The 27,282-nt window shown below is 39.7% G+C and overlaps 1 protein-coding gene across 4 annotated transcripts in view; it reads left to right on the top strand.

Annotated features, from left to right (window-relative positions):
- Positions 1 to 671: 671 nt before the first annotated feature.
- The window catches only part of LOC134356851 (dynein axonemal heavy chain 12-like), a 51,147-nt gene continuing 24,536 nt past the window's right edge, over positions 672 to 27,282 (top strand). Inside the window, exons 1-6 of one of the 4 annotated variants that reach the window (XM_063068050.1) lie at positions 672 to 734; positions 4,059 to 4,255; positions 6,221 to 6,270; positions 9,369 to 9,500; positions 13,681 to 13,839; positions 19,216 to 19,461. In XM_063068050.1, coding sequence (XP_062924120.1) covers positions 4,131 to 4,255; positions 6,221 to 6,270; positions 9,369 to 9,500; positions 13,681 to 13,839; positions 19,216 to 19,461 — 712 coding nt within the window. In that variant the 5' untranslated portion in view covers positions 672 to 734; positions 4,059 to 4,130. Of the gene's footprint in view, positions 735 to 4,058; positions 4,284 to 6,220; positions 6,271 to 9,368; positions 9,501 to 10,162; positions 10,454 to 13,680; positions 13,840 to 19,215; positions 19,462 to 27,282 lie in introns of those variants that run through there. The other 3 variants (XM_063068053.1, XM_063068052.1, XM_063068051.1) reach the window with 3 other exon arrangements.

A 27,282-nucleotide genomic window follows, 5' to 3' on the forward strand; every position in this document is an offset into this window, starting at 1 on the left:
AATCCACTCATTTTTTGACCTTTGTCTCCCACAAATCCCAGAGTAAATTTGAGGAGCAACAGTTCACCTTCTGAGTAGGCACCTTACAAGTTTTTGGGTTCAACACTGAATCCAAAAATGTCAAATTATCAATCATTTCCCTTTCCCCTTATATGGAGTTCAATTTTTTTTGTAATTTCAAAATTCTTCTTCTTCTCTGATTTGCAGCACCTTTCCTTGGCTGCCATGCATACTCATTCTCATCTCCCATCCCTCCTCTCTGCAGGGGTACCTTTACAAGTCTCTTTCAGCCGGCTGCGCTACTGTTTGAACATTCAGTCCCTCCTGACCTCCACCCTTTCTGGGCCTAGCCATTGTTCTCTGCACCCCAGAACTTCCACGTGTTTATATAAATCCTTAAGTTCTCATTTTGATTAAAGATCATCAGAAATGTTAACTCTGTTTTTCTTTCTATAGGTGTGCCTTTTCCCAGCCAGATCGGTTTCTTTGAGCAGTTTCTGTGTTTTTGTCAGGTTTTCAGCATCTGCAGTGTTTTGCTTTGTTCCCTGTCCATCTCTCTCTTTGGGACTTATGACTTGGATCGCTTCCCTTGACTGTGAATACTGAAAGAGCAGAAAGTAAACGGCAAAGGTCAGTGTTGTTATTTTTAGTCTCTGGTAGAGTCAGTATCTCTGACAGTGAGTGGGAACAACAGTCAACATGTTCCTGTTTGCGCTTTGAGTAAAGAACAGAAGGTAAGTAGAAATGGCAGAAGCTTCATTTTGAGAATCCCTAAAAGCCATGGTCGTGTTTTTGTTCAGTGGTCAGGAATACGTGGTACCTTATCCGATAGAAGGTTATAAAATTATGAGAGGTCTAGATAGGGTAGACAGTCAGAATCTTTCTCAAGGTAGAAATGTCAAATATCAGAGGACATGCATTTAAGACGACAAGGTGCTGTGTGGGGCAGAGTTTTTTTACACAGAGAATGCTAAGAGCCTTTTAGATAGACATTTATACACAGGGAATGGAAGGATAGATCATGTGCAGGCAGAAGAGATTTAGTTTAGTTTGGCATCATGTTTGGCACAGATATCGTAGGCTCAAGGGCCTGTTCCTGTGCTATACTGGTCAGTTATGTTGTTTACTACGTTTATTGAATATAAATAAATCAATTAAATCTACTCAGATGTGAAATGTATTTATTTATCAAGACTTTGCTTTGCAGGTTTTTAAATTGCCTCTTAGTTCTGGTGCTACTGCAATTGATTTTCTGAGGTGTTTCAGTCTTTCATGCTAGTGCAGTGATTCACAGTCCAGCAGCAGAATTCTGGGCCATTGATCCAGAGACATGAATTTAAACCCACTGTGGCAGCCGCGAATTTAAATCATCACGTTTAGATAAATCTTGTCTCAGAAAGAGTAAACATAAACGTCCATGTTATAGTAGTCATAGTCATAGTCATACTTTATTGATCCCGGGGGAAATTGGTTTTCGTTACAGTTACACCATAAATAATAAATAGTAGTAAAACCATAAATAGTTAAATAGTAATATGTAAATTATGACAGTAAATTATGAAATAAGTCCAGGGCCAGCCTATTGGCTCAGGGTGTCTGACTCTCCAAGGGAGGAGTTGTAAAGTTTGATGGCCACAGGCTGGAATGACTTCCTATGACGCTCTGTGCTGCATCTCGGTGGAATGAGTCTCTGGCTGAATGTACTCCTGTGCCCAACCAGTCCATTATGTAGTGGATGGGAGACATTGTCCAAGATGGCATGCAACTTAGACAGCATCCTCTTGTCAGACACCACCGTCAGAGAGTCATTATCATTAAAATTTATTTGGGGTTCACTAATAACCTCTATAGATGGCAGGTGGTGTAGTGGCATCTGATTGGACTTTGATTAACTGATAAATGCTAAAGAAATGGCAAGATTGCTGCCACATGACACAGAAAGGAACAACAAACAAATAATTAGCCTCTATAGGGAAGGAAATTTGCCATTTGGGCCGTGTGTGACTCCAAACAAGTCATAGTGATTAACTTTAACTGATTTATTAGCACGTGGCAAATAAAGACAGATCAAAATATTATATTTTCCAGCAATATACACTTGCAGTGAGATAGTGTTATCAAATCAAAGGGACAAGATATAGTTTTTTAAAAAACATTTATTCTGGAGACAACTGATCAGTCGAGAAGTTTGCTTGTGCCATTATCTAATGGGCACTTGCCCAAAATGGCAGAGGTGAAACAAAGTGTTTATTGGAATCCCTAACGATGTTGTCAGACAAAATAGGCTGGACTGGTTTGTAGATTTGCAGCTCACAAAGCGGCGTATTTAAAAGGGCCGATGTCATACAATTCTGCTGCTTGTGCAATCGTTTCGAGATATTGATAGCTTCCAGCATCTGAGTCATCACATGTAAAAACTTGGCCAACAAATTCATGGTGCTACCAAGCAGGGGGGGAGCCGACATATACTTGCAAGTTAAGTGGAAATTTCTAATTTTGGGCTGCTACTTAACTTCTGGATGGTTCTAATCTGTTATCTGATGCTGGGAAGTTATGTTTGCTGAGATAATGATCTTTTTGGCTAATTTTTATTTTCTGTCTTTGGAGGCTGCCTCTGAGGCTGGAGGAGAAGTGTGGGTGGGCAGCAGGTGGTTGTAACAAAAGGGAGGATATTGCAAGGAAGGCCATTCCACAATGTATATTCAGGGAGCACTTCTGCAGAAGAGGCTGTCCTCAAACAAGACTGTAGTCACATTGAACCAAAATGGAAGTCCTGATCTTTGTGCTCCATCCCACAATAGTTGCAGCCATCTACCTAATGTCTAAAACCCTCTCTCTTCATAGGAGATTACCCAGCTCAATAATCAGACACAAGGACAAAGCCTTGACTGGGAGCCACCAAACCCCCTCATTTACCCCATTTGCTTCCCACAATCTCAGCCCATGTTTAACAATGAAAATGTGCAATGCCTTTTCAATACTTTGGCCTTGAATGCTACTGAAATTTGCCCGTGGCTGTCAAGGTCGCTTTAACTTCCAAACCACAAAGCCCTTTTCAGATTACCACAAGTAAGAGGTTAGAGGCCACTCCAAAGCAGTAAGATCACCTCCAGCCCACTTTCCACAGACAGGTTCCATAGCAAGGTGCAAAACCCCTGATTATCACCCACATGGTAAAGATCTGCAGGGTGCAGGGAACAAAACACTGCACCCGCTTTGTAGCTGATGCTCTCTGAGACCAATATGGTATTTTCAGCTATTGAATGAGGTCACACTCACTCACAGCTAGCAACATGTCTCCCGACTGCAGTTGTCACTTATACACTGTATACTGGCCCTTTATTTTTGACTCTGTTCCGACTATCTGTTTATTCTGCAGCAATTGGTTACAATCCCTGTAAGTAACAAATGGCAAGGCCATTCTACCACAAAAAAGAATTGTAATCAAACAGCAAGCTTGAGGAGGAATTCCAGGGCAATTTTGCAGAAGCTGATCATTGTAAGTGAGTTTGCAATCACCTGTCACACACTGAACAACCAGCCCATACCATCATATGGTAATGAAAGTTGTACCAGGTGGAGGAGAAATTGCAGGTGAGCCATCAACTACCATGGTAAATTGGTGCCAGAGATCACAGGGAAAACCCTGCATTGTCCACACATAGTCCTTACCACTGTTCTTCTCTGTATCACCAAAAATACCATTATCTCAGCAAACATAATTTCCCAGCAAGAGATAACAAATCAGAATCATCGAGAAGTTAAATAGCAGCCCAAAATTAGACATTTCCACGTATAACATACTGCCATATCAGCTCTCCCCTACAGTCAGCAGAAATAAGAACACCGGAAGAGAACTACTAAAACAGAATTATCAATCAACCCAGAACTATCAGTGTCCGATTGTTATCAGGGATATTATCAGTGAAAAGCTGCATGCACCATTGGGAGATCAGCTGAAGAGCATTGTACGTAGTAATTGAGAAGAGAAAGTATAAAAAGCTAAGGGGTGGAAAATGAGAGTGACTCTGTTATTCTTTATTTCAATGCATACCTAGGACTGCTTCACTGTTGTTTCATTGGACCGACGGGGAAACCTTTTGATATTAGGATCTAACCTGCAATTCATCATGAATGTGACCACAACAGATGAAGGGTGGGAAGATGAAGTAATATTACAGTGTGCAATAGAGCAAAGTCTTTCTGGAATTTGTACACAGGATTCACCTGCAGCCTCTCAGGAGGATGGTCTCAGGTACCTGACAGTAATATAAACACAAGAGGTACTGTAGATGCTGGAAATCTAGAGCAATAGACACAATGTGCTGGAGGAGATCAGCAGGTCAGGCAGCATCTGTGGACGGGAATAAACAGCCGAATTTTCAGGCCAAGACCAAGGAGCTGAACTCCTCCAGCACGTTGTGTGTAATACCTTACAGTAATATCTTGCCACTTCTTTATGTCAAGACTAATTGTGTCATTTTCTTTAGAATTTACTCTGGTTTATTAGATTGGTAAATCTCTACGTTCTTGCAAAAATTGTTTTCATCAGAAACAAAATAAACACACAAAATCTTATTTCTGTTGGATCCAGTAACAAAGTAGTTTGTTAGCAAATTTTATTTCTTGCTGATACTCTAGGAGTCATCCCACGCTTTGGTGGCAGTAAATCAAATTACACTGACAACAAAGATTGTGCTTCCAGAATACTTTTTGGTGCACCTTATGGATTTTGGGCTGCTGATCATGAAAATCACCATGATTATGAATTGAAGCTACAAATATAGATGCTTTTTTAAACCTATATTTGTTATTCAAGTCAGAATAACTAAGACTAAGGTTAAGGAAAGCAATTTTTGTTGGTCCACAAATTTAAACAGGGTATCAATGAACGGCAATTCAAAGAACCTGTAGTGGGACCGGAGAAAATCGCATGGAAGGCATTTAAGGAAGTTGATGAACATTTTCTTGACAATTACAGAGCACCAAATTCCATGGAGCTAGTTGACAACATACTTCAAGTATCCAAAACCATTAATCGCAATATGTCACTAAAGATTCATTTTCTGCATTCCCATTTAGACTTCTTCCCTGCAAATCTTGGCACTGTCAGTGACAAGCATGGTGAGAGGTTTCACCAGGACATTGCAGTCATGGAGAAATGGTATCAGGGCAACTGGAATCCATCAATGTTGCTTGATTATTGTTAGACACTTAAGTGAGAAGCCTCAGACACTGAGTACAAATGAAAATCATCAACAAAACATTCTTAGCTTAGCTGAACTAATGCAAAGCATCAGCACCATTATGCAATTAAACGCATTAAATTCAATAAAAGGTAATTGTTTGTTTCGCCAAATTCCTTTGTGATACAAGTAGTCTAAGGTTTGTGTTCAGCTTCAGGCAGTCTGTCATAACAAAAAAGAAATTCTGAGGAAGCAACACTTTGGAAAAAAAATTGTTGCCCAATGTTATTAATGCAACCAACAGTCAGTGCACTGTAATGACAGGACCTGAGAGTGTGTTGCAGAACAGAGAGTAGAGATGCAAGTCTGTTCCCTGAAAGTGACAGCCAAGACTTGAAAGCCTGAAGTACTTGTATTTCTAACTATTTAGGCAGTAGGTGTTTCTTCCAACTGAACAAGTAAAGATTAAGTGGCTCCATTAGACATTTGCAGTCACAGAAATCATGTATTGTAATTGGTCAACCACAATAAAATTAAGACGAATGGTTCAGCTGAGAGTAATCATTCCATCACCACCCTTACAGTAGTCCTGGTCAACCCAGATCAAGAATTGAACTTGATCCTAGTATGCAGAGGCCAGTAACAAATTGAAAGTGTTTTGCCCCTTGAAGGAGCCCCATCATGTTCTTTTACATATTAAGATGCAAAGTTTTAAATTATTCAGCATCTCAATCGCAATAGATTTGCCCCAGCTTGAAATTAGCTTCAGCAAACCTTTTTTGGTAAATGACAGATAATGTTTAAGTTCTGAATTTTAGTGTTTGTTGGTGTCTGAATATTTTACCTGTGGTAAAAGAGTATTTTTTGAAGATCATTTAAAAATGATCAAAGGAAGTTAACCATTGTTGCAATTTCAACTGTTTAACTAACTAGGTAAAAATAATTTAACCATCCAATATCATTTATGAACTGATTGTAACCTTTATCACAACAGTGAATGTGCAGTCCAATTACAATCTCATTTCTGTGTGCAGGCGCTTACAAAGCAAGGAGAACAGGAAGATCGTCGAAGCAATAAAGACAGGTGAATTAATAAAATAAAATGATTTGATACTAAATAAGATTTTTAAAGTATGCATCTAATACTACAAATACCTGTATCAATATTTAATTGATGAAGAATGTTTCACTGTTGGTATTAGATTCACTTTTCTCCCATGGCTTAATTAGTACAGAGTTAGAAGTTTTTTGACTGTGGCGAATCCAAACAAGAAATACTTTTTGGCCAGTTACCAATTTTCAAAATGGTTTGGAAATGTAGGGATAAAGCAATGGCTATATCATATTGAGTAATTGTTTATGAATCTAAGTTTCTTTCTGATATACCCCCCCCAACCCCAGGTGTTAGATGAATTGCTCATCAGGTATGAAAATGTCAGAAACATTTTATATTCATTCATTTTCCATTGAACCAGCTGCAGAGGCTCTTGTCATTCAAGCACTAACCCCCACAGTATGAAGTACACCTTTCTGCTGTGCTTGTTAATGAGAGTACTTAGCAGCAATAAATTTATAGTCATAAAGATCTTGATTTTGTTTGAAAGTACTTATAAATACCTTTGCATACTATTTTATGCAATTATTATTTAGGCTTCAAGAGTGATTATGACAATTACCAAAATTCCAGCACTTCAATAAATGTTTTGAGACACACTACAATACAAAAATTATTCAAAAAATTACAAAGCCTCTTGATTAATATTGAAGACCTCTGAAAAACATTAAATGCTAATTAATGCAACATCTGTGAAAGTATGATACATGGGTGAACCACAGTGAATGTGGTGTATATGTAATTTAGAAATGCCTTTGACCAAGTACCATATGCAAATTCATTAGAGAAAATTAATTATTGCAAGCTGTTTTTTAGAGTATTCTATTCTCAGGTCATCATCATCATTATGTGCTATGTCATTCTCAGGGTCACCTCTATTCATTCTGTATATCAATAGTGTGGAAATAGATATGGATATTAAAGTTTGAAAATAATACCAGAAAACATGGAGATAGATTTAAACATCAGAGTCTATGAATAAAATGGGCTAAAAGTGGCAGAGAGAACCATAGAACTACAGAATACAGAAAGATCATCAATAAATATTTCCTCTTATTCATGTGATTTGCTTTGTTTGGCAACAAACTACTGGTTAAGAAAATACTCCTGCAATATATTTAAGTGGAAGTGGATTATGATGTGTAGAAGGACAGAAAGAAATGGTGGGCGGGCTGCAGAGAGCTCAGGGTGCGGGATAGAAAAAAGGCAGGTGTGTGTAGCATCTCATTTAAAAATTGTCTCTGCATCTGAAATAGAAAAGACATCTAATCATGACTTTGAGCAGACAAATCTCAAGGTGTATAATTTATACATTCATTGATAATAAATGTGCTTTGAATCTTTGAATCATAAGTCTTTGTAAAACCTTAAGAGGAACATGTGAAATATTGGATATGCAGGAGGTACACTCACGTTGTAGAGAACATATAGTATGGACATATTTGGATGTTGCCTCATTGTGAGGAAATGCTGATGTGAAGAAAAATGCAACAATCCGGGATTTTTAATAACAATGTATATTATGGAGAATGAGCAAAATCTTTGGATTTAAGAAAAGTAGGGGAGAAAAGCTAACTTTTCCAGTGTTGTAGGTATCTAGAATAATGGGTGATAAATAAACTTTGAAAAAGATAGCAGGAGAAGGTTCTATGTACAGAGTTGTAACATGAACAAGCACTTTTGGTATGAATGACCAAAGCAGAAAAACCAAGACTGTTTAATTAGATATCAGGAAAGGAGACAAAGGACATATGGAAACCTGTGAATAAGACTATTTGATCAGATTGGCATGTGTCAACTTGGTCAATTAGCTAGATTTGTGTAATAACTTCTAAATAAAGAAGTATCACCAGACATTCTGCAAAGACTTAAAGGAAGTAAAATGTTTTTTTAAATAAATAAAACTGCTTTAAACCAAAGCACGGCCAGCCCTAGCCATTTTGTGTGGTATGACAGTGGCCACTGAATTAGATAGGGTGTCTACTTTCAATCTATGTGAATGTAGGAGCAACAAGCTTTACAGTCAGGGAGAGGGTATTACTTAAAATGAGTCACTATCAGAGAGGATTTATTATTTTATATAACAGAAGATCCTTAAACCCACAGAAACTCTGCCAGCTCTCAAATATCCAGTTAATCTCCATTTCCCTGCTCTTTGCCTATAGTGATGCAAATTTTCCTTCCCTCTTAATCATTAGCCGTGAGACTAAATTCTCAGCCTCACAGTTTTCTGTATGAAGTAACCTATTCCCCTTTGAAAATTAATCTGGCATCTGCTCCCTTATTCCTGTAGAACACACACTGCGGATCACAGTGACCTGCTATATAAAATAATTCCTCTCATTTTGCCTTCGATTTCTTTGCCGTTTGTCTGATCTCTGTGTGATTTAGTTTTTGGCTTTCCTTCAGTGGAAGCAGCTTCTACCTATTTCACTACTGAAATTCTTCATCGATTTTAGCATCTTCATTGCGTCCTCTCCTTAACCTTCTGTGTCCAAGGACATTGCTCTGGTTAGACAATGAGTGGTTGTATACGAAACTCACCAGCTAGTCAGTATTGCTTTACTTAGGGAGGTAAAGTTAATTGAACAGAAGTGACAAGGTAGCAAAAGGTGAAAATCGGATAACTACAAAATGTATAGGATCTATACAGTACTGTACATTACTCATGTTATGATATAGTGAATCCTGCAAGATTCACATCTGTGACATCTGATATATCAATAATATGTCACATGTCTATGATAATTATTATGCCACCTGTATCTATATAAATTGGAATATCCGTTAAATCAATAATGTGACACCTCATACCCATAAGTACAATGAAACCTGATAAATCCACACATAAAGTGAAACTTGATATGTCCACAACATGTTGGAGCAACTTTTATACACATGTACAGTGTACTGTGACATCCCAGTGAATGAGCTTCCTCTTGTGACCCAACAGAGTTCAGTCTGTCATTCCTGCACTGGGGCAGAAGCAGAGTGTGTGTTCGATAGGCTGCATGATTTTTAAAAAAATGTCTTCTTATTGACATGACTGCTGTGCACTTAACTTCTAGGTCGGGAAGCTGATGTACGCCAGCTATCCGTTTGCCAGTTTGCGCTTGATGAAGCTGATGAGAGAGGTTGGCTTCCTCTGCATGAAGCAGCTGTGCAGTTAAACCAAGCAATTCTTGCAGCCACTTTCCAAGGTGACGGGGACAATTTTAATATTGATGTTTGCTAATCCAAAATATACCATGAAACCACAGATCACAATTTATGTATTGTCTTCGTTGTAGAGAAATAGCCCCCAGTTTCAAGTCATGACAGATAACAATAGCTTTGTATAAACAGTAAGCATTGGCAGCTAATCTGACAATGCATGTAACCTCAGCAGTGCTTCCATCTTATGTTAATATTTCTAAAAGTGGCAAAACATCAGACAAAGAGCACCAGTTGTAATCTAATCACAAACAAGAGAAAATCTGCAGATGCTGGAAATCCAAAGCAAAACCCACACAGACACAATGCTGGAACAACTCAGCAGGCCAGGCAGCATCTATGGAAAAGAGTACAGTCGACCTTTTGGGCCGAGAACCTTCAGCAGATGCTTTTGCTACCATGAATCTAATCCTCCAAGGATCAAAGTTGGGCTACACCATTTTGTACGTTTGCCAAAGCACAATTTAAACAAAAGATAGAAGATGCTCAAATGTGAATGATGCTTTTGAAAGAGTATGCTGAATTAGTCTTACTGTCAGCAATTATTGCAAAGCTAGTAAATGTTTTGCTCAGTCCTTTTTATAACTAGATTCCGATTCCTTGATTCACTGTTTTGAAATTTTTGCCAATTGGGTATTTCACTTTCCAGACGAACAGCTTTAAGAAGGTTCCTTATGGAAAACCAAATACTGTAGATCCCGGAAATGAAGGAAAATAATCAGCAGGTCAGGAAACATCCCTGGAGGGTGAAATAGAAGTGCTGGACTGTGCTCCCTCGAGCCTGAGCTTTGCGTACACACTAAGTACGTCCTGTGATCACAATACCCTTTGCAGCCCTGGATCTGAACTCTCTACCATGTTGGAGCAGTGAGCCAGTGAGTCAGTCATACCCTGAGGTTCCAAACCTCAACAGCCCTAATGGCCTAGCAAACTTTGAAAGGTAAGGTACAATTCAAAATATAAAAACACTTAAAATCAATTTAAAAGTAACTAGTTATATTCAACGACTGAAAATTAACGGTTAATATCAGTTATTTTTAAATTGCCTTTATCATCCTTTGTTGAGTTAGTAGATTGCAATCAAGACAACTATAAAAGCAATTATCCTCCTTACTCTGAAGATGAAAAATCACTGAGACTCTCATTGCTTCGAGGAATGAAGCTGGTGTAAAACTGAGCAGTCAGATATGAAGTCTAAGTGGCTATTCAGCCTAACATTCTCGTTCAGACCAGGTGTGGCACAGGAGGTTTGATAAATCAACAAGTGTGTACCTGATTTCTGCACTGAACATCCAGACACTGAAATTGGATATCACTGACCCACAAAGAAGACCTCATTAACAGTTCTCTTCTTCCCGAGCTGTGTTTGGGACTCCGCAGTTTGATGTTCAATGTTCTGTGTGTTATTTGCTCATTTGTTGCTGCTTGTGTGATTTGTTCTTTTTTATGTGTTGAGGGTCTGATGGTCTTTGTTGTGTGGGTTTTTTTCTCTAACTGGGTTCTATGGTGTTCATTTGTTTTGTGGCTCCCTGCAGGAAGACTGACCTTAGGATTGTATACTGTATGCATACTGAATTGAATTGAATTGACTTTATTATTTACATCCTTCATATACACGAGGAGTAAAAATCGTTACATTTTGTCTCCGTTCAAATGTGCAAAGAGCAATTATAGTAATTTATAATAAATATTATGTACAACAGGATAGTCAATATAACATAGAAATACAGTTGTGTCAGCATGAATTAATTAGTCTGATGGCCTGGTGGAAGAAGCTGTTCTGGAGCCTGTTGATCCTGGTTTTTATGCTGCGGTACCGTTTCCTGGATGGTAGCAGCTGGAACAGTTTGTGGTTGGGGTGACGTGAGTCCCCAGTGATCCTTCAGGCCCTTTTTACACACCTGTCTTTGTAAATGTCCTGAATAGTGGGAAGTTCACATCTACAGATGCGCTGGGCTGTCTGCACCACTCTCTGCAGAGTCCTGCGATTGAGGGAAGTACAGTTCCCATACCAGGCAGTGATGCAGCCAGTCAGGATGCTCTCAATCATGCCCCTGTAGAAAGTTCTTAGAATTGGGGGGCCATACCAAATTTCTTCAACCGCCTGAGGTGAAAGAGGCACTGTTGTGCCTTTTTACCACACAGCCAGTATGTACAGACCATCTGAGCTCCTCAGTGATGTTTATGCCGAGGAACTTAAAGCTGTTCACCCTCTCAACCCCAGATCCATTGATGTCAATAGCGGTTAGCCTGTCTCCATTCTTCCTGTAGTCCACAACCAGCTCCTTTGTTTCTGTGACGTTGAGGGAGAGGTTGTTTTCTTGACACCACTGTGTCAGGGTGATGACTTCCTCTCTGTCGGCTGCCTCAGTATTATTTGAGATTAGGCCAATCAGTGTAGTGTCATCAGCAAATTTAATTAGCAGATTGAAGCTGTGGGTGGTGACACAGTCATGGGTGTACAGAGAGTAAAGGAGGGGGCTTAGTACACAGCCCTGAGGGGCACCTGTGTTGAGGGGCAGAGGTGAGGGAGCCCACTCTTACCACCTACTGACAATCTGACAGGAAGTCCAGGATCCAGCTACACAAGGCAGGGTGAAGGCCGAGGTCTCTGAGCTTCTTGTCGAGCCCGGAGGGAATTATGGTGTTGAATGCTGAACTGTAGTCCAAGAACAGCATTCTCACAAAAACATCCTTCTTCTCCAGCTGTGTAAGGACGGTGTGTAGAGCTGTGGCTGTCAATCGGTTACTGTGATAATAAACTTACTTTGAAGCTTTGAAACTTGACCACTCACAAAAATTCAATGCTCAAGATTAAAAGCAAGTTTATTTTCAAAGTACATATATGTCACCACATCCAATCCTGGGATTCACTTTTTGTAGACATTCACAGTAAATGCGACAAGCAAATTAAAATCAATGGGAGACTACCCCCACAGAGAAGTTTATACGGGATTTGAGTTTTTTTCCTTGTTCTCTTCATACAAAAAATATCATTATAAAGTGTTGCTTAACTATATTAATACTTTGTTCCTTTTATTTAAATATTTAAAAAGTCTCAAATTTTGCGCAAAGTGCCAAATGAATTTTGTGTCTGCATGAGCCTCCTGACCCAGACAAACCTGAATCAATGTCGCTCTTATTGATTCAGTTTGGTACTAATTGCCAAGTTCAAGTATGATAACCATTACACAGAATGGAAGGAAGCAGCAAATTCTGCTTCTGTCCATCAATGTGACAAAAAAATGATAACAGGGAACACTATTAGTATCTTTATTCATAATGGTAAAGGACACACATATACAGAGACAGACTTCTTCACTTCTTAATTGTATGCTGACAGGCTTAGTTAAGGGGTTTTAAAGCTTTCTGTTAGAATTGGTGATATTAATTTATTTATATACAGCACGGAGTAGGCTCTTCTGGCCCTTTGAGCTGTGCCACCATGCAATCCCCTGATTTAATCCTAGCCTAATCACAGGACGATTTACAATGACCGATTAATCTACAAACCGGTATATCCTCGGACTGTGGGAGGAAACCGGAGCACCTGGAGGAAACCCACTTGGTCACGGGGAGAACGTACAAACTCCTTACAGGCAGCGGTGGGTATTGAACCTGGGTTGCTGGTTCTGTAAAGCACTGTGCTAACCACTATGCTACTATGCTGCCTCAATATGTAGAGGTCAAAATAATAATCCTAGCTCTAGTGACTGCTACTGTTAATTAATGAAAGAAATTCATTATGCCACTATTTGGTATAACATATTCTCATGTTGGGTTTTAATATACAGAAAATGTTTTAGTTTGTAGTTCTAAATTCAAATCATTATAATAGACTCTTTTCGTAAGAATTGCTATCCTGTTAGCAATCCCAATAAATGCAGAACTCCATGCATAACAGCTTGAAAAATTGGCCCTCCTCGTAAAATATGTGGTATAATGTCAGTGTAACTGATGTTTCAATTGATGCCAATGCAAAGGACCTTGTTCCAGATTCATGTCCTCCTCTCCACTCCCAGTCATTCTTTAATAAATTAATATTCTTTCCAATTTCTGCTAGATATTACTTGAAATTTATGTGAGGTTGCTACAATTTGTTATTTAATTATGTGTCAATTCCAAATTTATTTTCTTATTTCTAAGTAAGCTTTCATCGTCTTGCAGCTTCTCGGGATAGTGCACGAGAGCAGAAGACCCTGAAGGGGGAAACCCCTCTGTTTTTGGCAGCTGCATACTGCCTGATAGATAACGTGCAGTATTTGCTTATCAATGGTTGCAAGCCAGACTCCAAGAACGAAGAGGGCTCTTCGGTTTTAATAGCTGGTAAATGTCTCTTTAAACCTCTGCTTATAGAAGATTGAAGTTTAAGACAATTTAATTACTGTTCAAGCCACTTATTGCTATCTCATGATCTAAAGTTAATAATATTAACCATGTATATTTTTATACCCATGGGCTTCCAGACTTCCTGCTTCTAAATTGCCTTTGAATAGCACAGCAAAATAGGCATTTACCCTACAAACAGGCATTGTTTCCTTCAGTTTGAGATTTGTTTAATTCTGCATTCATTCTTCCTTCGAATGAGATGAAAATCAAGCCTTATTTATTTGACCATTAGAATGTATTTGAAGGAAATCAAACCAAAGGAACATTTGGGTGCCCTGATCAGCAATCTTCCTTCAGTGAGTTCAAAAAATATCATACGCTTCCTCTTGTGTTTTAACATTTTGCTTCTCTGAGAAGTAGTACCTGCATTCCAGAAGCATAACATATCATTTGAGAGATTCTAGAGCATATCTCCAAATAAAGCACCTTATACTGTAAATGCAACAAGAACTTCAGACATTATTGAAAATCCGAAGCAGGTTTGTCAGCATTTGCATGGGGAGGCGCCTGATTGGGGCATTCCTGACAGGCAAGCTTCATAACCTGTTCTTGTTTTCTTTCAGAAGCCAGTTAAACTGCACATCAATTGGATGTTTTGCTTTTATCAAATTTTCAGCATTTTGCTCATCTTTTCAGCCTTTCCTTCTCGCTGTTTTTCAATGTACAACAAAAATGCAGGTTTTCTTCCTGGAGCGTCATTTTTAATTATAAAAATTATATCTGAAAAAGATGTGTAACTGGCTCTTCTGTAAGTAATAGCCTCATGCCTCGAGATATTAATTTAAAATTATATTCCATATTTCTGTGCCAATATGTGTGATTAACAAACTAGTCAAAAAATAGTGATGCCAGATCAATTTTATGGCCCATTCTAGCCTGTAGAAAAGCATTTTACATAATTTTATGCAACACATTTGCAGCTTCCCAATACAAATGCATTCTTGGCCAGTATGTAAAACAATAGGTTTATTCAGGGGTGGCATGAAAGTAGGATATGGAACTTGTATGGTTATAGAATAGAAGTGTTTCCATTAGATGTTTTACTGTTTGGCAGTCCTCTTCTTCTTGCATATGACTAAAGCAACATTTATAAACTGCGCCTCTTCCTATAGATGCTGCTTGGCCTGCTGCGTTCACCAGCAACTTTGATGTATGTTGCTTTAAAATGCCACTGGTCTTTTAGGGCAGAGGTTAGATTTATATTGAAGGCAAGGTTTGACAATATGGTCCATTGTTTGTTGCACGTTATTGCAAACTCAGCAGAGAAGGGTCTCACTTGATGTAAATATATTAAGTGACCACCCCGCCCATGACCCTTCAGATCTTAATTGAAAATACCAGGGTTCTTCAAAGCTAGTGAAACCCAGAAACAACAGCTTGGGTCTGGAATTTGTTCCTTGTTTTGGATTGTGCTGCAATTCATTTCAAAGCACAAGAAGATATAGGAGTCTGTTTAGATCACATTGCTTCAGAGCTTTAATCTACCATAGCATAGAGAGGAAATGGCAGGAAATTGATCCCATAAAATCATATTACAATAAATACTAGCAGTTAATTAGCACCTTCACATATCTTTTAGGACATTCATAGCTTCTACCAAAATAATTTCCTGTTATAATCCATTCCAAGGGTTAACGTTCACTTAGCCTTTCACACACAAGGGCCCCTGTCCTTTTCTGTAGATATTATCCATTCTCTGTCCTCTTGTTCCTCCCTCCAAAGTGAACAATTTCATGTTTTCTCATGATACTCAAATTACCAACTACTTGCCCATTCACTTAACTTGTCAAATTTACCTGCAAATTATTTGCAATGTCCTTGCAATTTTCCATCCTGCTTATTTTTGTGTACTCCACAAATTTGGCTGTCATACAATTATCTCCTTAATATACATTGTAAGCAGTTGCAGCAGCAGGACCATTTCCCGTGGCATCCCACTGGTCCATTAGACCATAAGACATAGGAGCAGAGTGAGGCCACTCAGCCCATCGACTCAGCTCTGTCATTCCATCATGGCTGATCTCAGATCCCACTGAACCCCATTCCCTGCCTTCTCACGTGTTGGCAACCTGAAAAAGATCTCCTTATTCCTATTCACTACTTTCAATTGACCAGTCCTCAATCTGTACCAATCTATTACCGCAACAATATAGTCTCTCGGAGCCACCAAATGCCAAAGGCTTGGACTCTGTACCTCCCTCTGCAAATGGATTACCCAGGCTCCTCACTGGGAGACTACAATCTGTACAGATTGGAAAACTCACTGATCATCAACACAGGGACACTAAAGAGCTGCATCCTCATCTTCCCTGCTCTACTCACTCTGTATCTGCAACTGAGTGGTAAGCGTAGCTCCAACAATGCCTACGAGCTTGCAGATGATGCCACTGTTGTTGGTAGAATCACAGCTGGAGATGAAGTGGTGTACGCCGAGTGGGATAGGCCAACTGGTTGGTGTCATATCAGCAACCCTGTGCTCAGTGTTAAAAAACCGAGGAACCGATTGTGGGCCTTAGGAAGGAGAAAGCAATGAACAGAGACCAGTTTTCTTTGAAGGGACTGCAGTAGAAAAGGTGAGCAGCCTCACCTTCCTGTGTGTACCACCTTGGAGGAATTATCCTGGGCCCTGCACATAGATGCAATAATGAAGAAGGTACACCAGGGTCTATACAATTGAGGAAGGTTAAGAAGATCTGGCATGTCTTTGATGACTCCAATTTCAAGTAAATTTATTATTAAAGTACACGTACAACCACAGACTCATTTCACTTGTGAGCACACTCAGTAAATCCATAATTGAATAATAATCATAATAGAATCAATGAAAGACCGCAGCATCCTGGGCATTCAATTAGTGTGCAAAACCTAACAATTTGTGCAAATACAAAAAGGAAAACAATAATAAATAAATAAATAAATAAATAAATAAGCAACAACTGTCAAGAACATGAGATGAAGAGTCCTTGAAAGTGAGTCCATAGGTTGTGGGATTATTTCAGTGATGGGAGAAGTGAATTTATCTCTTTTGGTTCAAGAGCCTGATAGCTGAGGGGTAATAACTGTTCCTGAACCTGGTGGCGTGGGTCCTGAGGTTCCTGTACCTTCCTGATGGCAGCAGTGAGAAGAGAGCATCCCCTGGGTGGGGGGGGGGGGAGCGTCCTTGCTGATGCTTTCCTGTGATAATGCTTCATGTAGATGTGCTCAATAGCGGGGAGAGCTTTACCCGTGATGTACTGGGCCCATATCCACTACAGTCAAAATACTCTCTACTGCACATCTATAGAAGTTTGTCAAAGTTTTAGATGTCAAGCCAATCTTTGCAAACTTCTAAGGAACTACAGGCACTGCTGTGCTTTTCTCGTAATTGTACTTGTGTGCCTGACCCAGGACAGGTTCTCCAAAGTAATAATATTGAGGAACTTAAAGTTGTTGACCCTCTCTGAAATAATAATATTGAAGAATTTAAAGGATTGTCTCATGAACCTCTGGTTTCCTCCTCCTGAAGTCAGTAATCAGCTCCTTGGTCTTGCTGACATTGATTAAGAGGTTGTTGTTATGGTGCCACTCAGCCAGGTTTTCAATCTCTCTCCCATATGCTGATGCTTCACCACCTTTGATTCTGCTTATGACAGTGGTGCTATCAGCAAACTTGAATGTGCCATTGGGGCTGTGCTTAGGCACACAGTCTGAAGTGTAAAGCGAGTAGAGCAGGGGGCCGGGCACACAGCATTGTGGTGCACCTGTGCTGATGGAGAGCTGACAAACATCGACAAATGTAGAGTGGAAACAATTCTGACTGGTTGCATCATGGCCTGTTATGGAAACTGTAATTTGAAGGAACACAAGAGGTTTGCAATGATTAGAAGACTTAACACTTCCCTCATGGGTACAACTCTCAAGGATAACTACATGAGGCAATGTCTCAGGAAAATGACTTCCATAATTACAGACCCCCACCGTTCAGTCTATGCCCTCTTCTTGATGCTACTATCAGCCCAGAGGCTCAGGAGCCTGAAGGCCCACACTTAAATGTTTCTTCCCCGCTGCCATCACGTTCTTGAAACAGTCTGAAAAGCCTGCAGACTATATTTCTTTTAATTTCTCTCAGCAGCCACTACTATTGTTATGTTTCTTTTGTAGGGTAAGTTAATTTATGTTTATGCAATTTATTGTTGTCTTGTAATTACCATGCTGCTGCTGAAAAACTCATTTTCATGGCAATTATTCCCTGTGAATGTATACCTAGGACAGTGAGCTTGAACTCTCATAACTAAACAGTTTGTGAGGAACCTTGTTGAAAGTCCAAATACCACTTCCCCTCTATTCATTTCAGTTGAAGCTTCCTCAAAAAGCTAATCAATTTGTTGGTTATGATTTCCACTTTATGAAACCGTGTTGACCCTGCACCCTTGGATTCTGATCTGCTAAAGGCACTGCCCTTACTTCCTTAGTAATCGACTCTAGAGTTTTTCAAACAGTGGATATTACGTAAACCAGACTATAGTTATCCACTTTTTGACTCGGTCCCTTTTTGATAAGCACCATCGCAATGGCAACATAAAGCTAGTGAGTACTTTTTAAAGTGTAGTCTATGTTGTACTGTATGAAATAATCACCAATTTCCACACAGCAAGCTCCACAAGCAGCAAAATGATTATGACTAAATAATCATTTGTTTTGTTCCTTAATGACAGTAAGTAGTTTGAGAATAAATATTGGCCAGGAAACCTGGAATACCCAAAGTAGCACCTTGGCATCTTTTACATTCATTTGAAACAGAAATCTCTGATTTTATCTGATAGTCAGAATCTGCAATGAGGCGACTCTTCCTCTGTACCAAACTGAAGTGTTAGATTAGCTCTGTTTTTCAAACTTTCAACAACTCTGATTCGGCAGTGAGGAAGCTACCAAACCCGCTACTCTCAATGGGGATGGAGTCAATGAACTGAAACTGAGAGGGTGAGGGAACTGAAACTCAGAGCCTTTTGCAAGCTACCAGGGGACATTGAACTTCGATTCAAAAAAAATTGCCTGCCTACTTCAGTCAAGGTGCAGTCAGTGTGCAACTTACAAGAAACATGGAGTAGAGCAGAAAGATGTGTGTGAGAAAGAGAAAAAAAACTTCAAACAAGTGTCCACAGAGGAAGTTTGACAAGAAAATTTAAAATTTGATGTGAGGAGGTTCCTGGTGGAAACTTCTAACCTTGTTGCCGCCAACAGTCAAAGTATTGTTACAAACAGTTTTCTGTCATGGCTAAATTCTGAATACATCATTTATGACAAATCACTGAAACTTATTTCCTCTCTTCAAAGCTATTAGAAATGAAGCTGTTGATATTGTGACACTGCTGCTCCATTCTGGGGCTAGCGTGAACCTGAGGTGCACGAATGACAGGACAGCAATGCACGAAGCAGCTAAACTGGGTAGGGCGGATATCGTTAACTTACTGATTCGTTCTGGAGCTGCCATTGATCCCAGGAGTTCCTATGGACTCACCCCACTGGCTCTTGCTGCACAAAACGGATGGACAGAAATCGTGCAAGTTTTACTCCAGAAAGGTAATGCATCATTTATGGTGTTGATATTAATCAGGGAGCTCTCATGTCTAGAAGCTGATTCACCGTCAGTCAATGCTAAATCTGATGGTGTGTGGCTCTGGTGTCCTGGCTGAGATTCAAATCCACATCCAGCGCATTATTAATGATTAATTTAGGACAAGTACAACAAAAAAAAGCATGACCTTTGTAGTTCTAGTTCCAGAATCCTGGCAATCACATGGTCCATAAATAAAGAAGCTGCTGACTGTTCATAAAAAAGTCCCCATTGAAAGACAGATGATACTAGAAGCACTCCAATGGTGGAGAGATTTTAGATGAATGAGTCAAAATTCACTTGTTCTTTACAAACATCCTACCCCTACCTCACATTGAAGAGCCATGGAATTGTGGTAACAGAAAGTCACTGTGTCCATTGTGAATATTCAGAGTATTCAAATACAATGGATTCTGGTTAATTGGTCCATCGGTTAATCATGGCAGACACTTATTTGGGACAACTCTTAAGGAGCAAAATCTATTCAAGAAAATAGCCAGGATTCCTTTAGTTTATTTGGGACACTATGCCACTTAATTGGGACAGGAGACTGTTGCTGAACAGTTTCAAACCAGTGCCATCTGTGTGGCCGATAGACAATACACTGTGCTTAGAGCGAACAGTTTTCAAATAGCATAAATTATGTGTGCTTGTGTTCAAAAAGCAGCAGTTTTTGTCACTGACAGATGGCAAGAAATAAGCGGTAAGACAATTTAGAACTGTTCTGTGCATGATGGTTTCAAGCATTCAGGCTTGGAGATGCCAGAAACAGCTGGGAGTGAAAATGAAACGATTTCTCTAGTTCAACAGGTTAGGACCTACTAAGAATTTAAAGGATCAAGCCCTATTTTATCTACTTTTTTTTCCAACCTTCTGTTATGGATCAAGTCTTTTTGATATGGAAAAGGAAGGGTATAACATGCTTTCATGATTTATTCTCGAATAACTGTTTCATGTCTTTTGAACAGTTGTTCAATGAATATAATTTGCCCAGATCCCATTTTTTTAGATATTTACAAATAAAAAACTTTAAAAATCTTACGCTACCTACTTTTCCAACTTCATACTCAACTGATACCAGTGAAAAAAATTTAGGTTTTAATCCTTATCAGAAGTGTTTAATAACAACTATTTATGATATAATTATGAAAATACAGCCAGGTATATCAGATAAAATTTAAAATGAATGGGAAAGGAAACTTCAACTTCACTTACCTATAGAGAAATGGGAGAAAATTTTTCAATTAGTTAGCTTTTCCTCTATATGTGCTAAACATACGTTGATACAATTTAAGGTGGTACATAGGATTCACATATCTAAAGATAAACCAGCTCGTTTTTACTCCCATATAAATCCTGTTTGTGACAGATGTCACTCTGAGATAGCTTCTTTGACTCATATGTTCTGGTCTTGCCCTTTTTTGGAAAAATTTTGGAAAGATATTTTTAATATTATTTCAACAGTTTTGTGCATTGATTTACAACCTTACCCCATTACCGCAATTTTCGGTTTACCAATGATGGATCATAGCTGTTTATCCTCTTCAGCTTGTTGGATGATCGCATTTGTTACATTAATGGCTAGAAGATCCAACTTATTGAATTGGAAAGATACCAATCCCCCTACTACATTTCAATGGTTTTCCCAAACCATATCATGTTTAAATTTAGAAAAAATTAGAAGTGTCATTTTTGATCCTTTGGTTAAATTTGAAGAGACCTGGAAACCATTTATTCAACAATTTCATTTGATTTACAATCAGTGCGATGAGTTGCTGTGTTAAAGTGTGACAGATACAGGGCAAAAAGTGTTATATTTGAAGGTATGCAGTATACGGAATAAGGTAGATGATCTTGTAGCACAGTTAGAGATTGGCAGGTATGACATTGTGGACATCACTGAGTCATTGCTGAAAGAAGATTATGGTAGGCAGTTTAACATCCAAGAGTACACATTTTAATCGAAAGAACAGGCAGGTAGGCAGAGGAGGTGGCATGGCTCTGTAAGTAAAAACTGAAATCAAATCTTTAGAAGGAGGTGACATGGAATCAGATGATGTAGAATCCTTGTGGGTAGAGTTAAGAAACTACAAGAATAATAAGACTCCAGTGGGAGTTTTCTACAGGCCTCTGAACAGTAGCCAGGACGGGGGCTACAAATTAACAAGAGATATTACACAAGAGATAGGAAAGATATGTCAAGAGGGTGAATTACGATTGTCATGGCAGATTTCAATATGCAGGCAGATAGGTAAAATTAAGTTGGTGCTGGACCCCAAGAGCCAGAGTCTGTAGCATGCTTACAAGATGGTTTTCTAGAGTAGCTTGTAGTTGAATCCACTAGGGGATGAGCTTGTAATTGAGGCCACCAGGGGATCAGCTATTCTGGATTGGGTGTTGTGTAATGAGCAGGATTGGATTTGGGACCTTAAGGTAAAGGAACACTTGGAGGCAGTGATTATAATATGATAGGTCACCCTGCAATTTGAGAGGGAGAAGCTAAATTCAGACGTATCAGTATCACAGTGGAGCAAAGGGAATTACAGAGGCATGAGAGAGGAACTGGCCAAAGTTTATTCAAAGGGGACCCCAGCAGGGATGACAGGAGAGCAGCAATGGCTGGATTTTCTGGGAGCAATTCAGAAGGTGCAGGATAGATAAATCCCAAAGAACAAGATTTCTCAAGGCAGGATGACACAACTGTGGCTGACAAGGAAGTCAAAGCCAACATAAAAGCAAAAGAGAGGGCATACAAATGAGCTAAAAATAGTGGGAAGTTAGAGGATTGGGAAACTTTTAAAACCCAACAGAAGGCAACTAAAAAAGCCATAATGAGGAAAAGATGAAATATGAAGGTAAGTTAGCTAATAATATCAAAGAAGATACCAAAAGTTTTTTCAGATATATGGAATAAAAGAGAGATAAGACTAGATATTGATAGCTGGAAAGTGGCACTGGAGAGGTTGCAGTGGGGAACAAGCAAATGGCGGATGAATTGGAAGGAGGCACATGATATGACAGGTAAAAATTAGCATGGTTTCCTTAAAAGAAAAACCTTGTTTGACAAATCTGTTGGAATTCTTTGAGGAAATTACAAGCAGGATTGTTGCACGGGACAACTGAGGAGAACCCAAGTGCAGGACACCGGCACGTCGACTGAGTTGGGGATGCTGGCGTAGATGTGAACGTAGAACAGCAAACTAGAGGAATCTTGACAAGGAGACGGGTATCTACAGGGACTATAGAACATAGAATAGTATAGCACATTACAGGCCCTTCGGCCCACAATGTTGTGCTGACCTTCAAACCCTGCCTCCCATATAACCCCCCACCTTAAATTCCTCCATATACCTGTCTAGTAGTCTCTTAAACTTCACTAGTGTATCTGCCTCCACCACTGACTCAGGCAGTGCATTCCACACACCAACCACTCTCTGAGGAAAAAACCTTCCTCTAATATCCCCCTTGAACTTCCCAACCCTTACCTTAAAGCCATGTCCTCTTGTATTGAGCAGTGGTGCCCTGGGAAAGAGGCACTGGCTGTCCGCTCTGTCTATTCCTCTTAATATCTTATATACCTCTATCATGTGTCCTCTCATCCTCCTTCTCTCCAAAGAGTAAAGTCCTAGCTCCCTTAATCTCTGATCATAATTCATACTCTCTAAACCAGGCAGCATCCTGGTAAATCTCCTCTGTACCCTTTCCAATGCTTGCACATCCTTCCTATAGTGAGGTGACCAGAACTGGACACAGTACTCCAAGTGTGGCCTAACCAGAGTTTTATAGAGCTGCATCATTACATCGCGACTCTTAAACTCTATCCCTTGACTTCTGAATAGAGTTTAGACTATCCTGAAACTAGAGCAGAACTTGGAACTAAACTTAGAACTCACGGTTCTAAGCGAAGGAGAGCACGAAGTATCACACAAGAACAGACCAACAAACTGGCAACCTGTGTAGTGACGCCATCGTGCTTATTTCACAGTCTCTGATGCAAACCAGGTGTACCGTCATTAAGTAAACTAGCAGCAATTGGAAATCTAATGGCTGAAATTAGGGCATAATCAGGGAGAAAGGAGCTTTAAACGGGAACAGCCAAACGGAACTATGACAAGGATAGACAAAGAAGAATTGGTGGATGTTGTGTACTTGGATTTTCAGAAGGCCTTTGACAAGGTGCCGCATATGAGGTGGCTTAAAAAGATAAGAGCCTCTGGTATTAAAGGAAGGATTCTAGAATGAATAGAACATTGTCTGATTGGAAGTAGGCAAAGAGTAGGAAGAAGGGATCCTTTTCTGATTGGTTCTGTGGACTACTGGCGTTTCACATGGTTCAGTGTTGGGACCACTTCTTTTTACAGTTTATGTCAATGATTTGGATGACAGAATTGATAGCTTTGTTGCCAAGTTTGTGGATGATACGAAGATAGGTGGAGGGGCAGGTATTGTTGAGGAAGCAGGGAGGTTGCAGAAAGTCTTAGACAAATAAGGGGAGTGGGCAAAGAAGTGGCAAATGGAATACTGTGCTGGGTCGTGCACTTTGGTAGAAAGAATAAAAGTATAGACTATTATCTAAACATTGCAAAAATTAAAAAATCCGAGGTGCAAAGGGGCTTGGGATTTCCTAAAGTCAGTAGTGAGAAAGGCAAATGCAATATTAGAATTAATTTAGGAAGGACAAGAATATAACAGCAAGGATGTAATGCTGAGGCTTTATAAGGCACTGGTGAGGCGTTAGTTGGAGTATTGTGAGCAGTTTTGGGTCCCTTAATTAAGAAAGGATGTGCTGACATTGGAGTGTTCAGAGGAGGATCATGAAAATTATTCCAGGAATGAGGAGTGATTAATGGCTTTGGGCCTTCATTTTCTGGAATTTAGCAGAACGAGTGGGTGTTGTTGCATGAATGAAGTAACTGGAGAAAATTACTGGTAGATACAAAGCAACTTCTTTATTCGACAAAGTGAGGTACAGCAGACATCACATGGAGAAACTTTTGGTGGAAAGGTCTGCTGGCCAAATGTGGGGCTCAGTATTTTATGTGCCAAACACCAAAGGACAACTCCATATTTACAATGTATGGACAATGCTTTCTTTGGAACTACATACAACCTTCACACCTCCTGATTCACATCCACACCACAGACATCCAAATGAATTTTAATCAGCATTTTCTGGACTGGGATTCACAGCTTTTAGGAACCTATTGTTCAGAGCTGCACTCCAAATTGAATGCACAATACGTTTTCCGAAGTGAAGAGTGGTAGCCAAAGGCAATTGCTAAATGTACACGTCCTTTTCCCAAAAATCACTCTAACAGTGGGGATCTCACTAATGCGTATTGAATGTTGAAAGGCATTGACAGAGTGCATGTGGACAAGATGTTTCCTATTGTGGGGAAGTCTATGACCAGAGGACACAGCCTCAGAATAGAGGAACAGAGATGAGGAAGAATTTCTTTAGCCAGAGGATGGTGAATCTGTGCAATTCATTGCCACAAGCAGCTATAGAGGCCAAGTCATTGAGTGTATTTAAGACAGAGGTTGATAGGTTCTTGATTAGTCATGGTGCAAAATCGTATGGGGAGAAAGCAGGAGAATAGGATTGAGAGGGAAATGGATCAACCATGATGGAATGGTGGAGCAGACTCAATGAGCTGAATGGCCTAATTCTGCTCCTGTATCTTTTGGTCTTATGGTCTTAAAGCTAATTTGTTCTCTTGCTGTTGATTTTTTTAGCCCACTTCCTGACTATGTATGCAATACCAGCCAGGACCAGTTCACTTTCACCGCTCGGAATGTAACAGAAAAGAAGATCGATAGATTAATATTTGAAAAGACGCAGGTTGTTGGGATTTCATGATCTTAAATACATGTTCCAATTTCTTTCTACGACTCTTTCCTCCTGTTACTCTTTAAGAGCACATCCTTCCCCACATAGAACTTCACCGTTCCTACCTTTCCAAATCAAGTATTTTAATTTTGTTTTGATTTAATGCGTGGATGTTCTTCTGTAAATTAGTGGTCTCATCTACACAATTTGCTGCTATCCTTAAAACTGTGCCATGTCCAGATTTTGCACTGTTCCCTATTTCCTCGTCTATAATCATGAGCGCATGCGGTGAAAAGCTGAGGTGCTCTGCAGGTTGCTTGGAAACGCAGCTTGTCTTGTTCCACCAGAGCATATTTCCTTGATTTAAAGTCCTGATTGCTTGTTTATTTGTTCAGACAAGATATTTGGTTATAATCACATTTCCCAAGGAGGCATTGGATCACGTAGAGGGAGAGAGAGCTTAAATGAAGTGAGCAGGGGCAGTCAGCACATTTTTCACACCACAGTTTCCAAGGAGACATTGCATTGTGCATAATTAAGCACTTGGCAAGGGCCAATTAAAAAAAAGTAGGTTTAAGCAGAGCAGCCATTGTGTGAGTGGGCCAGTGTTAGAGTGGGAGATGAGGTTTTAGCTTATCAAGGCTTAGGAGAGGCATAGACCAATTTTTTTTGTTGTTTTTTATTCTTTCTTTGTTTCTTATTTCACATTTAGAGCAGTGGGGATGCCAGGCAGGATAGAGGAATGCTCCCTTTGCAGGATGTGGGTAGGTAGCGAGACCTCCAAGGTCCCTGACGACCACAGCTGCACGAAGTGCATCCAGCGGCAGCCAGAACAGATAGTGGAGTGATTGTGCAGAAAGATGTTGTTAAACCTACATACAAAATCAGGAATCTAAAGGTCAAGCATGGTAGGACTAATGCTCGGACCTGCATATATTTCAATGCAAGGAGTATTGTAGGAAAGGCAGATGAGCTTAAGGCATGGATCAGCATGTGGAATTATGACATTGTAGCCGTTAGTGCAACCTGGTTGCAGGACGGGCAGGACTGGCAGTTCAGTATTCCGGAGTTTTGTTGTTTTAGTCATGATAGAGCAGGAGGTTAAAGAAGGATGGATGTTCTTTCTAATCAGGGAAAATGTCACGGCAGTTCTCAGACAGGACGGAAAGGAGAGCACATCTAATGAGGCTTTATGGGTAGAACTGAGGAATAAGAAAGATATGACCACATTAATGGGATTATATTACAGACCTCCTAATGGATTAGACATTGTCTTCAGGCAGAAAAGCCAGAGAGTGGTAGGAGATAGTTCTCTGACTGTAGGCCTGTGGCTGGTGGTGTGCCACAGGGATCGGTGCTGGGTCCATTGTTGTTTGCCATCTGTGTCAATGGTCTGGATGATAATGTGGTAAACTAGATCAGCAGATTTGCAGATGACACCAAAACTGGGTGTGTAGTGAACAGTGAGGAAGACTATCAAAGCTTGCAGCAGGAGCTGGACCAGCTGGAGAAATGGGCTGAAAAATGGAAGATGGAATTTAATGCGGACAAATGTGAGATGTTGCACTTTGGGAGGGCCAACCAGGTAGATCTTACAAACTGAACAGTAGGGCACCGAGGAGTGTGGTAGAACAGAGGGATCTGGGAATACAGATCCATAATTCATTGGAAGTGGCATCACAGGTATATAGGGTTGTATAGAAAGCTTTTAGCACATCGGCCTTGATAAATTAATATATTGAGTACAGAAGCTGGGATGTTATGTTGAAGTTGTGTAAGACATTGGTGAGGCCTAATTTGGATATTGTGTCCAGTTTTCCTCTCCCACCTGCAGGAAAGATATAAAGAAAATTGAATGTGCACAGAAAAAATTTACAAGGATATTGCCGAGACTAGAGGACCTGAATTGTATTGAAAGGTTGAGTAGGGTACGAATTTATTCCCTAGAATGTAGAAA

Source organism: Mobula hypostoma, chromosome 15 (genome assembly GCF_963921235.1).
Source record: "Mobula hypostoma chromosome 15, sMobHyp1.1, whole genome shotgun sequence".
NCBI classification, from domain to species: Eukaryota; Metazoa; Chordata; class Chondrichthyes; order Myliobatiformes; family Myliobatidae; genus Mobula; species Mobula hypostoma.